The 10,983-nt window shown below is 27.4% G+C and overlaps 1 protein-coding gene across 1 annotated transcript; it reads right to left on the bottom strand.

The window, feature by feature from the left end:
• Positions 1-3,742: 3,742 nt before the first annotated feature.
• Positions 3,743-8,773, bottom strand: LOC17897489. Its single transcript, XM_006304629.2, has 6 exons — positions 8,391-8,773; positions 7,726-7,919; positions 7,386-7,419; positions 5,331-5,466; positions 4,775-5,249; positions 3,743-4,254 (listed from the first exon to the last, which is right to left on the bottom strand). The coding sequence occupies exons 1-6, from the start codon at positions 8,707-8,709 to the stop codon at positions 3,958-3,960; spliced, it is 1,455 nt and encodes a 484-aa protein (XP_006304691.1). The 5' UTR covers positions 8,710-8,773; the 3' UTR covers positions 3,743-3,957.
• Positions 8,774-10,983: the final 2,210 nt, after the last annotated feature.

Genomic DNA, 10,983 nt, shown 5'->3' with positions numbered 1-10,983 from the left:
AGGGATTTTTAAAGGTTTTTTAAAATGATTTACAAGTGTTTTTAAAAGGATTTAAAAGTATATTTAGAGGCATACTCAGATTTAAAAATAGTTTTAAAGGATTTACAAGAAGTTTTAAAGGGTTTTAGAAGTTTACAAAGGTTTTTGAAGGGTTTACAAAAGTTTTTAAAGGTATTACAAGTTCTTTAAAATGGGTTTTAAGGATTTACAAGGGTTTTTAACGGGTTTTAGAAGTTTACAAAAGTTTTTATTAAATGATTTATCACGGTTATAAGTGGTTTAAAGGGATTTACAAGTGTTTATAAATGTTATAAAATGATTTACAATGGTTTTAAAAGGTTTACTCAAGTTTTGAAAGGTTTTGGATAACTTTTAAAAGATTTACAAGGGTTTTTAAAGGATTTTTTAAGGGATTTATAAATATTTACAAGGTTTTTTTAAGAAATTGCGGAAAAATTTTGGCTGAAAATTTTTGGCGGGAAAATTTTTGTCGGAAATTTTTTGGCGGGAATTTTTTTTTGGCGGGAAAATTTTTCGGAAGGAATATTCTTTTTGTAGGAAGAATATTCCTTTTTTGATCATGGGTTATAATAAATGAGGGTAATTTAGTCATTTGTACATTGAAGAGGGTATTTTTGAAAATGAACACATAGAGAGGGTACTTGTAGAAAAGGGTATCATAATAAAGGTTAGTTGTGCAAATCTCCCTATTATCTATAAAACTCAGTTTTTGAGTGTGAAAAATAATAAGAGCCCCTTTATATAGTAGTAGGAGTGACACTACAAAATAATTGACATCCATTCTACACTGCCTCCACCACTAGAGAGAAGAAGGAGGTTGATTCAATTTTTACTAAATCATGGATTTAGAACTTGATTTTGATGATCGACACCCACTCAAAACAATAATTATATTCTCAATATTATGTTAAAAACAAAACATAAGCCTATTAATTTGTTGCAGTTAGTTAGGTATTTGGAAAAATAACATAACAAATTATCAACTAGGTTGCAACAAAAAAAAACTTATCAAGTTTAAAAAAATTTAAATACCGACAATTATAATTATAACTATATTTTAACTTTAAATCATTTTTAACAATATGATAAAAGTTTTGTGTTCCAAGATATTATCAATGAGAAAACTTTCATGGGCCAAAAATTTCTATATGATTTATTTTAAACTTTAGTTGTGCACAAAAATATTCTGAAAAAAATCTTTAACTTTGGTATAGATGTTCGATACTATATATAAAAAAAATTAGGGAGATTTGCACAACTAACCTTTATTATGATACCCTTTTCTACAAGTACCATCTCTAGGTGTTCATTTTCAAAAATACCCTATTCAATGTACAAAATGACTAAATTACCCTCCTTTATTATAACCCATGATGAAAAAAGAATATTCTTTCGAACAAAAATAATATTGCTTCCGATAAATTTCCCGCCAAATTTTCCCGCCAAAAATTTTCGACAAAAAAAATTCCCGCCAAAAAAAAATTCCCGCCAAAAAATTTTCGACCAACATTTTCCCGCCATAAATTTTCTGCCAAAATTTTTCCGCAATTTCTTAAAAAAACCTTGTAAATATTTATAAATCCCTTAAAAAATCCTTTAAAAACCCTTGTAAATCTTTTAAAAGTCATCTAAAACCTTTCAAAACTTGAGTAAACCTTTTAAAACCATTGTAAATCATTTTATAACATTTATAAACACTTGTCAATCCGTTTAAACCCCTTATAACCGTGATAAATCATTTAATAAAAACTTTTGTAAACTTCTAAAACCCTTTAAAAACCCTTGTAAATCCTTAAAACCCATTTTAAAGAACTTGTAATACCTTTAAAAACTTTTGTAAACCCTTCAAAAACCTTTGTAAACTTCTAAAACCCTTTAAAACTTCTTGTAAATCCTTCAAAACTATTTTTAAATCTTTGTATGCCTTTAAATATACTTTAAAATCCTTTTAAAAACACTTGTAAATCCTTTTAAAAAACATTTAAAAATCCTTGTAAATTTTTAAAATCCTTTAAAAATTCTTGTAAATCCTTTTAAAACTGTTATAAACTTATAAAAACTTATAAAAACTTTCAAAAAATTATCATTTCAATGCCTAGAAAACGTGACCTCATGACCATCCGGACAACATTAGTGCATTATTATAAGTATTTGTTACGTTTGAATATGGAGTTTTACATTTTTCTTACAATTTGATCTAGCGGATCCGATTGGTATTAATTTTATTCAAACTTTTATCTTAAAAGATAATAATAATTTATTTTTTATTATTGAGAAACACTCTTATAATATAACCTTGTGATTAACAAACTTATCATGTTGACGTGTCATTCTCGTAAAGCTCCTAAAACTATAAATTTAAACCAAAAACTAAAATATTCATCAAATTACCATTTTGTTTCTCAGAAACTAAAATCTACACCAAGACCCAAAAACCAAAATTTAAAAGCTAAAACTACTCTAAAAACTATAAACATTCATGGCCAAAGTTGTGGATATTTAGTGTAGTTATGCACAATTTTTTATGAGACTATTAAAATAAAAGCATGACTTGTAGTTTTTTTTTGTCATCTGTGTATTGTAGTTTAGTTATTATCTTAGCTCTTTATCATCATTTTTATTAACTAGATTATGAAAAAGAGTTTGCGATCAATAAAATTTTTATATAATATCTCTATTTTATTTTTAAAAAAAATACTAATAGTGATTTGTATATTACTTTCTAATATTTTAATTTCAAAACTATATATATTATATTACAAATTTTTAATATATTGTAGGAATATAATCTATTTTTGAGAAACAATAAAATATAGCGATGTATTCAACAACGCGAAATGATGACAATGTGAAAGAACAACTATACATCTATACAAAAGAAAGAAAACTAAGTTTAAAAGTTTAAAACAAGAAACAAAAACAAAAGAATGTGCTACACTCAATAAAACTGTTATAGCTACATTAAAATTTGTTGATTTCGAACCAGTAAAAAAAAGGCTATACGCAATTTCATTTTTCCTTTTTTTTTTTCCTGAACTTTAAGCTTTGATTTTTTTTTTCATAAAGAAAATTTCTAATAATTTAGGATGATTCCACAATTAGATAGACTTATAGTAAAGCCATGTAGATATACATTAAGCATCATGTCAACTGAAGACTGAAGACCCACCACATATAAAAGAAGCATAAAATTTTACAGCCAAAAAAAGAGAGGCATCATCGCATATATACAATAAATGTTAATTGAAAGATCTACCACATATAAGAGGCATCTAACAAAGATGAGAATCTCAAGTAGGCCAAGACATGACCCTTCTACAATTAATTTGCCACCCAAACAAAAATAAAAGTAAACTATTCTCTAATCATTCCTTGCAATATTCATATGCCATTTACCATATGTGTGTAAAAATAAATTTAACTGCAAATAGCTAACAAATGTAAATCTTTTTTTTTTTAACGCCAATTGACATTATGATAGCATACAAAAAAAGTGCTATTGTATGGGGTGACCATATTATAGCTGAGATAGAAATAGCGTTTGATAATTCGCATCAATGACATTCTCATATAATTGCATTTCTTTAAAGCTAATAAAGCCTATATTTCAGAGCTTAGAAAATGTATGTAAGAAAATGTAGGTAATTTTTTATAATTATATTTATTCAGAGCTTACAAAATGTATGTAAGAAAACCAATTCAATGGAGATAGTGTAATCCATGAGGAATAATAATTTATATATGGTTTGATCTTAATTATGCTAATTTAGAAGATGAAAATGTACTAGTGTTACCAACGTACACATTGTTTAAAAAACACTCACACATATATGAAATATCACAAGGCGACATATAACAGAGAATATATTGAAAGCTCTAGTACACAATTATTGAAAGAGAAGATAAAGTGGATAGGATTATTCAACATTGCAATATTCAAGCAATGAGTGCAAGTTTCTCATCAGGAGTACTGTAAGTAGTAGTAGGAGGAGGAGATCGAACCAAGCCTCCTAAACGTGTGGAGTTGACATAGTCAAATGGGAAATGGTTAGAGCCACCAGGGAACACTATTCCCAAAATCCTAACAGATCTCATCATCCAATTCTCTTTGTAGTCTTTGCCTTTCCAAAACTGTAGTATGAAACTTCTTATAAACTCCCAAAAACCAGTTAGCAGCTTCGGTATTAACCACAACAAGTTGAAGTAGTTTGGGTTTGGTGCATCTTCTCTTACCTAATCAGCAAAAAAAAAAAAATCATAATTATATACCAAGAATGTATATAAAAACTAACAATCAAGAAAAAAATATGGTAAAAAAGTGTAAATTAATAACATATACATAAACTATTTTTTCCGTCGAAATTAAATTATTAGATTTCGTATTCAGGATATAAATTTTAGAGTTTAATATTTAATTTTCTATAGTGAAAACTAGGGTTTAAGTTTTATATTTAAAATATCAACTATATGTTGTAAGTTTTAGTATAAATTGTTTTTTTTATTTTCTTAAAAATCTCTCAGAAAGATAGTTAAAACACACAAAAACAAAAAAAAATATAGATAAATATTATATATCTTCTAGCTAACATGTCAATGTCATGTGAAAAACGACATTTCTCTTAAAAGAAAAATTAAAAGTTTCTTCTCATGTATTGACTTTATATATTCACTCTCTTTTTTCTTTATGATCTTTTTTTAATAATTTAGCAAGACCAAAACAAATAATTGAATTGAGGCTACTTTAATATTTTACCTTTCCTTTGTAAAGACTGTTGAAGGAGTTGCAAGGTCCATAGTGCTTGTATGCGAATAGAATCTTGTCATCAAAAGGGACTCTAGGCACAACATCATTGTTATACACAAATCTCTCATACTCTATTCCATGTTTTGTCATAACATCCTTCATAAACTCTCCAAACTCCTCATCACCTATACGTGGCTGTCCATAAGTGTACACTCCCTCTAGCTTATCTAGCAGCTCATCCTCACCGTGAATCGCAAGAATCGCGGGGAAAAGAGCAGCTAATGCTCCTCCAAGACTGTGACCTGTTAGAATAAACTTAAGGTTCTTGTCTCGACCAAGCTTGTCCCTAAGCATCTGTCTGATGGTGTAGTAAGCATATTGGTGAATAAGACTTATGTTTTCCTTGGGCCATCCTCCATCTTTTTGAAGGCCTAGTGCTCTTGAGAACCCGGCGTGGACTTTGCCAACGTTCTTCAACTCGTACCTATATTTAACATTTTCAAAATATATGATGAATTAAGAAGAGTAGTTATATATGTTGATGTATATAGATAAGAGTATGTACCAAGAGACGTCAAGATCAGTGCACCAATCAGCAGCCTCGAAAGGTTCAGTTCCTCTGAAGCTGATGACGATGAGGTTTGGATTGGTGCTTGACGTCTTAAACACGAAGGCTTGCGTCAATTTACTTTCTTGGAAAGCTGAACACAGAAAATACAAACTTAGGACTTAGAGATATACATATATTTGTTGCGGTAAATTTAGAAATTTTTCTAATTTTATTCAATCTATAATTTCAAGGTTATGCATAAATACATAAATACATAATTATTATATTGAAAAGCAAGTTTGATGTTGTAAAAAGGGAAATATAGTGACGAATCTTGATTGATGTATAATTCTTCGAAACGTTTTTAATATATAACTTATGTTTAGTCATTAAAGTAGAGATTAATTTTTAATAGAAAAAAGTTAATATTTTGTTTCTTTCTAAAATACTCTAAAAGGAAAAACAAAAATCTGAATTACTATCATGTAGCATTTGACTTTAAGAATCTTAGTTGCTAAATCAGGACAAAACACGTGACTTAAGATTTTGTATCGCCAGTTTTATTCTTATTATATTCGTTTCTCAAAGTTTTTTTCTACATCAATTATATAAATTGAGAATGAATACTTAAGTGTTTAAAAAATGTATAAACAAAATGTACAACCAACATATTTTGTTGAGAAATTAGTCACAGATGCACCAAACAAAAATAAAACAAAATCACAAACATAGCTTTAAATAATATTTAAACTTAAGTGTTTACGTGTATTATATGCATAGGTTACATTTTACAAACACACAAATATGAACTTGTAATATTATTAATTATTTTTTAATATATGAAAGTTTAACTAAAAATCATATATTCTAAAATTCTACAAGATTAAATATATTTAGCCTAGTATATAACTTTTACTAGCTATTATCATCATCGTTCTATATATATTGTAAATAGAGATTAAAATCTGGTAAGTTATGTATGTAACTATGTAAGTTGTAAACCAAAAATGGATTAGATCCGTTGATATTCAGATCTTTAAAATAAAAATATAAACATCTTTAAGTTTTAATAAATTTATTAATTTACTCCTAATCTTAATTAACATGTATGTCTCCTAAACTTTCACTGGTTCTAACAAATAAACAAAGTATTTAAACGAGTTCATATGGAGTGGCTTTGAAATATATTAATTTTAGTTAGATAGTAATTCTAAACTGCTTCAACTAAAACCATTCAAACTAAGATATATATATAAAATTTTTTTTATAAAATTCAACTAATCACAAAAAGATTATACAATATAAATAATCATAAAATATTAAATTAATCTATAATTTGTATAAAACTTGAAAATATCCTAAAATATGAAAAATACTAAATTAATCTATAATTTGCATAAAAACTTGAAAATATCCTAAAATATGAAACAAAAAAATAATAAATTAATTTGCTTATTTTATGAAATGGAGAGAAAAATAGTATAAAATTGCTTATATAGATCACTAAAACTGAAGACACTTGTCATAATTTATTACTATTTATATGTCTAAATTCATTAAATATGCTTCTATTATTTTTATCCGACAGATGACACATTTATAATCAGTAGGGTCTTTTGCGTAGTTGGCATTTATATGTTTTACAAACACGTTATGTTAATAGAGAGACCCTATTTGGCTATTTGACATTTATATGCATCATTATGATCTCGTAGACCTGTTTCTGTCGTATTATCAAAAATGATATATACGCATTTATACGATTTTTTATTCATCTTTTTGGGAAAAACTAAAAAAATCTTTACCTACGTATCTTTCTTTTTGATAAAAGTTTAAACTTTACACATCTCTCTTTTTTTATTTTCTTTTTTATGACGAGTATGCTTTATATATGTCCTATTTATAGTTTCAAAGTTATGTTTTCTTTATGGATTCTAACTTGATTTAGTTATTTATACACCAAAAATAGTTAAATTAATCCAAAATCATACACAGAGAATGCCCTAATCTCTGAAATGGGAAAATAGATAGTAACGTTTCCTAACAAAGTAATAAAACATTTTAACTTACCGTTGTAAAAGTCGTAGTTACCAACCAAGTCCATCTGCATATATCACAGGATAGATCAGAAACATTCACATAGTGAGAGTGAGACGTAAAACAAATCTAAAAAATAATAAAATACACTATTTTCCCGTATTCATAATTATTACCATGAAAAAGAAACGCAAAGATTTGTATATAATACGATAAAAAGTTACTAAAACTTAGTATAAATATACTCCAATAATATGTTTATGGATCTGTAACTTTGTTGTTATTAATTATAAGAAGAGTTATATTTATATGAGAGTATAACTTAACCCTAATTAAGAGAATGAGAAGATAAGAGAGGAAAGTGAAGTTAAACCTTCCAAGTGTTCTTGACGACGGAAGTGATGAAAGGTTTGCTCTCGTAAGCGATCTTAGAAGCCATTATTGATAGCATCGACTTGTATTCGATGGTACCAACATTTATCTTCTCGTCAAGCTCAACTCTTCGATCTGTACATCCTACAAATGATGTATATGCCGCCGCGGATTTGTCAGGTTTCACCAGCTTTCCTGTAACAAGTCGAGCCTTTTTGGGTTAGTCCTGTAAACATACTTGTAAAACATCATCCAAAGAACATTAAAATAGTTGGATTAGTTGTCTCAAAATTCAAAATAGTGTTCTTAAGACCACATGATATGAGATTAAACTCTCTTGTCTATTTCAAATACAATATTTATCGTTAAAGTGTTGTTTTGGTTTCGATATGTGCTTTAGCGTCTTGCATGGAGAGTAATCTTTGGTCTGTCTGATATGTGGTAAGTATCATTGTTGGTCCTTGTCCAAAAGTCCATGGGGAATATTAATATATGATATTTGGTTCTTGAGATCTTTGGATATATATCTAGATTTTTTGGAATACTTATGTCATATATATGCAAGAAAAGGAAAAAAGAAAACATTCTTCAAGATCAAGAACTTAGTATAGATAGTGAAAAGTAAAGATAACGAGTTAAAGTATGCTATATTGTTAGATTTTTCACCTGTGATAAGGTTAAATATCGTGTTGAAGAAGCCTCCATTCGCGGTAATAAGATTGAGCAAATAGGTTAAGAAACCACCAAGCATTGCCATGGGTTTTCTTAACAGCATCAATAACTTCTGAACCAAAATGGCCAACGCAATGATCCATCGACTCGTGAAACTTCTCCGGAAGCCTTTGAGCGTATCCGGAGGAGAGTCGATGAATCTTGCGCTGGTCAAGTTTGAGGAAAACAAAAGAAGAAGGAGATCAAGATAACTTGCTTTGGTCGGATCGACCAAGAAATAATTATTGCAAACTTTCATATTGGTTTTTGACATTCTCACAATATGAAAGGAAGAGAGAAAAATAAAAAAAGAACTTTGCTCAGAAATATAAAGTGACTATGGTTGATTTGTGAGTCATGCAACCTAGAGTGAGGCTACGTATTTATAGTGCTAGTAATTATTGGGGATCATAATTTTTTTTTTAATAATTTTTTTAACTTTATAATTGATCAGCCAATATTCATACAACACCTTTGTGGTCACAAAAAGCCTTTGTTGTTTTTCACGTGCCAAATAATATTATAAATAAAAATGATTGTTTCACATTTTAACCTAATCGTTTTGCTTTGGTCGGTCAGAAAATAAACACAGACGTATATCCTACTATCGAATTATTATTGACTTTACTATTGTTCTATGATCAACTCTCTCTCGAAATTATGAAAAATTCGAATTTGCCATCCATAAATTAATAAAGGATCTTGTAATTTTTTTTTTTAAAGAATAACAATTTTTTTTAAAAGACCACAGAAATAAACTTCTAGAAAGACCAATAAACAAAATAAAGATGAAGCCTAAGCTACATCAGAATGATCCAAGTATATACAATTGACAGTATTGGTGGCAGCTGTCTGAAATATATTAGTATAAATTATATATGCATTGGATTGTGATAATGTGAAAACTTATAGAAGTAATGATTAAATGTTCGGTTTGAGTGTTTGACCCCAAAAATCATCTTTTGGGTTATAATAAGTGTGTTTGTTTTATAATAAAATAACTAGGTTCAGATCCGTCCTACAGCGTGGAAGAATATTTTTGAATTTATTTTATTTAACGTGTTTTATCGTATCTGTTATTATTTCGTTTATTTTAGTATAAACAATTGTTATTTCGAAATATATATTTGGTTTCGATTCTTTGGGAAATGTGTGTATTCAGAAATTTAATAAAATATTTAAATAAACCAAATAAAAAATGTTTATTAAACAAATTACATATTCACAATGTATGTTGTGACGAACCAATCAGCAAAAGCCCGTGTATTTTAAAAGGAATCATGAAATGAGTAATATTGGATGAAATTTTGTATATACTTGTATCACATAAGAACATATGAGTTTGAAAGATTTGCATATACTTGTATTCTATAAAAAATTTTAAAACAAATTATACATCATATTGGATAAAAGAACATGAACTAAAATAGTAAATGATAAGTCATAAGAAAAACTTCAAGATACTGTAACATGTAAAAGTTGGAAAGAAAAAATTGATGTATTTTTTAGGGTTAGTAAATTGAATTCTTATAGAAAAGACATTTTTAATTAGCTTGTAACAAATTTAAAGTAATTTCTTAAAATTTAATATATATATATATATATATATATATAGAACATTTTAAGGTAATATATTTAAACTAACTTATGGAATATACCCTTTGAAACTGATTTTGTATTAGTAGTGATTCGATGATTAATAATTACAAAGATAAAATATATTAATTATTTGTTTTGTACCCAAAACATTTTCGTATTACCCATTGCATATGATGATTTTCAAAATATATTTTGTTTTGCTAAATTGACCCTACTTATTTTTTATTTGTATTTCTCTTTTACTAATATAGGATAATATAGAATAAAAATGCTTTGTTACTACATATGAGACACGAGCAAAATAAAATTAAAGGTGAAGTGAAAGAACTCATTTATATTTTGTCCATGCGGCCATGCCCATTTCCTTAGCTAGCTAACAACAGCCCATCACCTTGAATATTAATGTTTAACCAACCATTCTGATGAACAGATTTGGACTGTTTTTTTTTTATTAGGTAAAATGTATATGTATAAATTGAAATTTGATTTTACTTTCAAGATGAAAGCCATGCTCACTAAATTAATCACAAAGTCAATTGATTTTTTTTGGTGCACGGTTAAAAATTTCTGAGAATTTTGAAAAGCACCATTTTATAAAATATAAATATAGTAACAAATTTTTTTTTATCAATCTAATTGAATAGAGAATGTTTTTTTTTTTCTTTTTTTTTTGTATCAGATCTTTTTGGACAGTTGAATTTTTTTGTTGGTTGGAAAAGTTTTGGGTTGAAACAACGTCTAAGCATAGGATGTGAGTTTTGTCTGCTAAAGAGTGAACTACACTTCGTCTGTCAAAAAATTTGGTATAATTTCTAAGTGTGACATTTGACCTTTCTAACTTTGTATATATTTATGTAGTTATTTAAAAAACAAAACTTTGTATATGTATTATTAGACACGTACGATGGCATTTATCGTGTGCTCAAAATATTAGATTTTTTTATAGTGT

The sequence above is a fragment of the Capsella rubella genome, unplaced genomic scaffold (assembly GCF_000375325.1).
Source record: "Capsella rubella cultivar Monte Gargano unplaced genomic scaffold, Caprub1_0 scaffold_1, whole genome shotgun sequence".
In the NCBI taxonomy this organism is placed as follows: Eukaryota; Viridiplantae; Streptophyta; class Magnoliopsida; order Brassicales; family Brassicaceae; genus Capsella; species Capsella rubella.
Note: the sequence above shows the minus strand (reverse complement) of the source record. Positions and strands in the feature narration are given on the sequence as shown.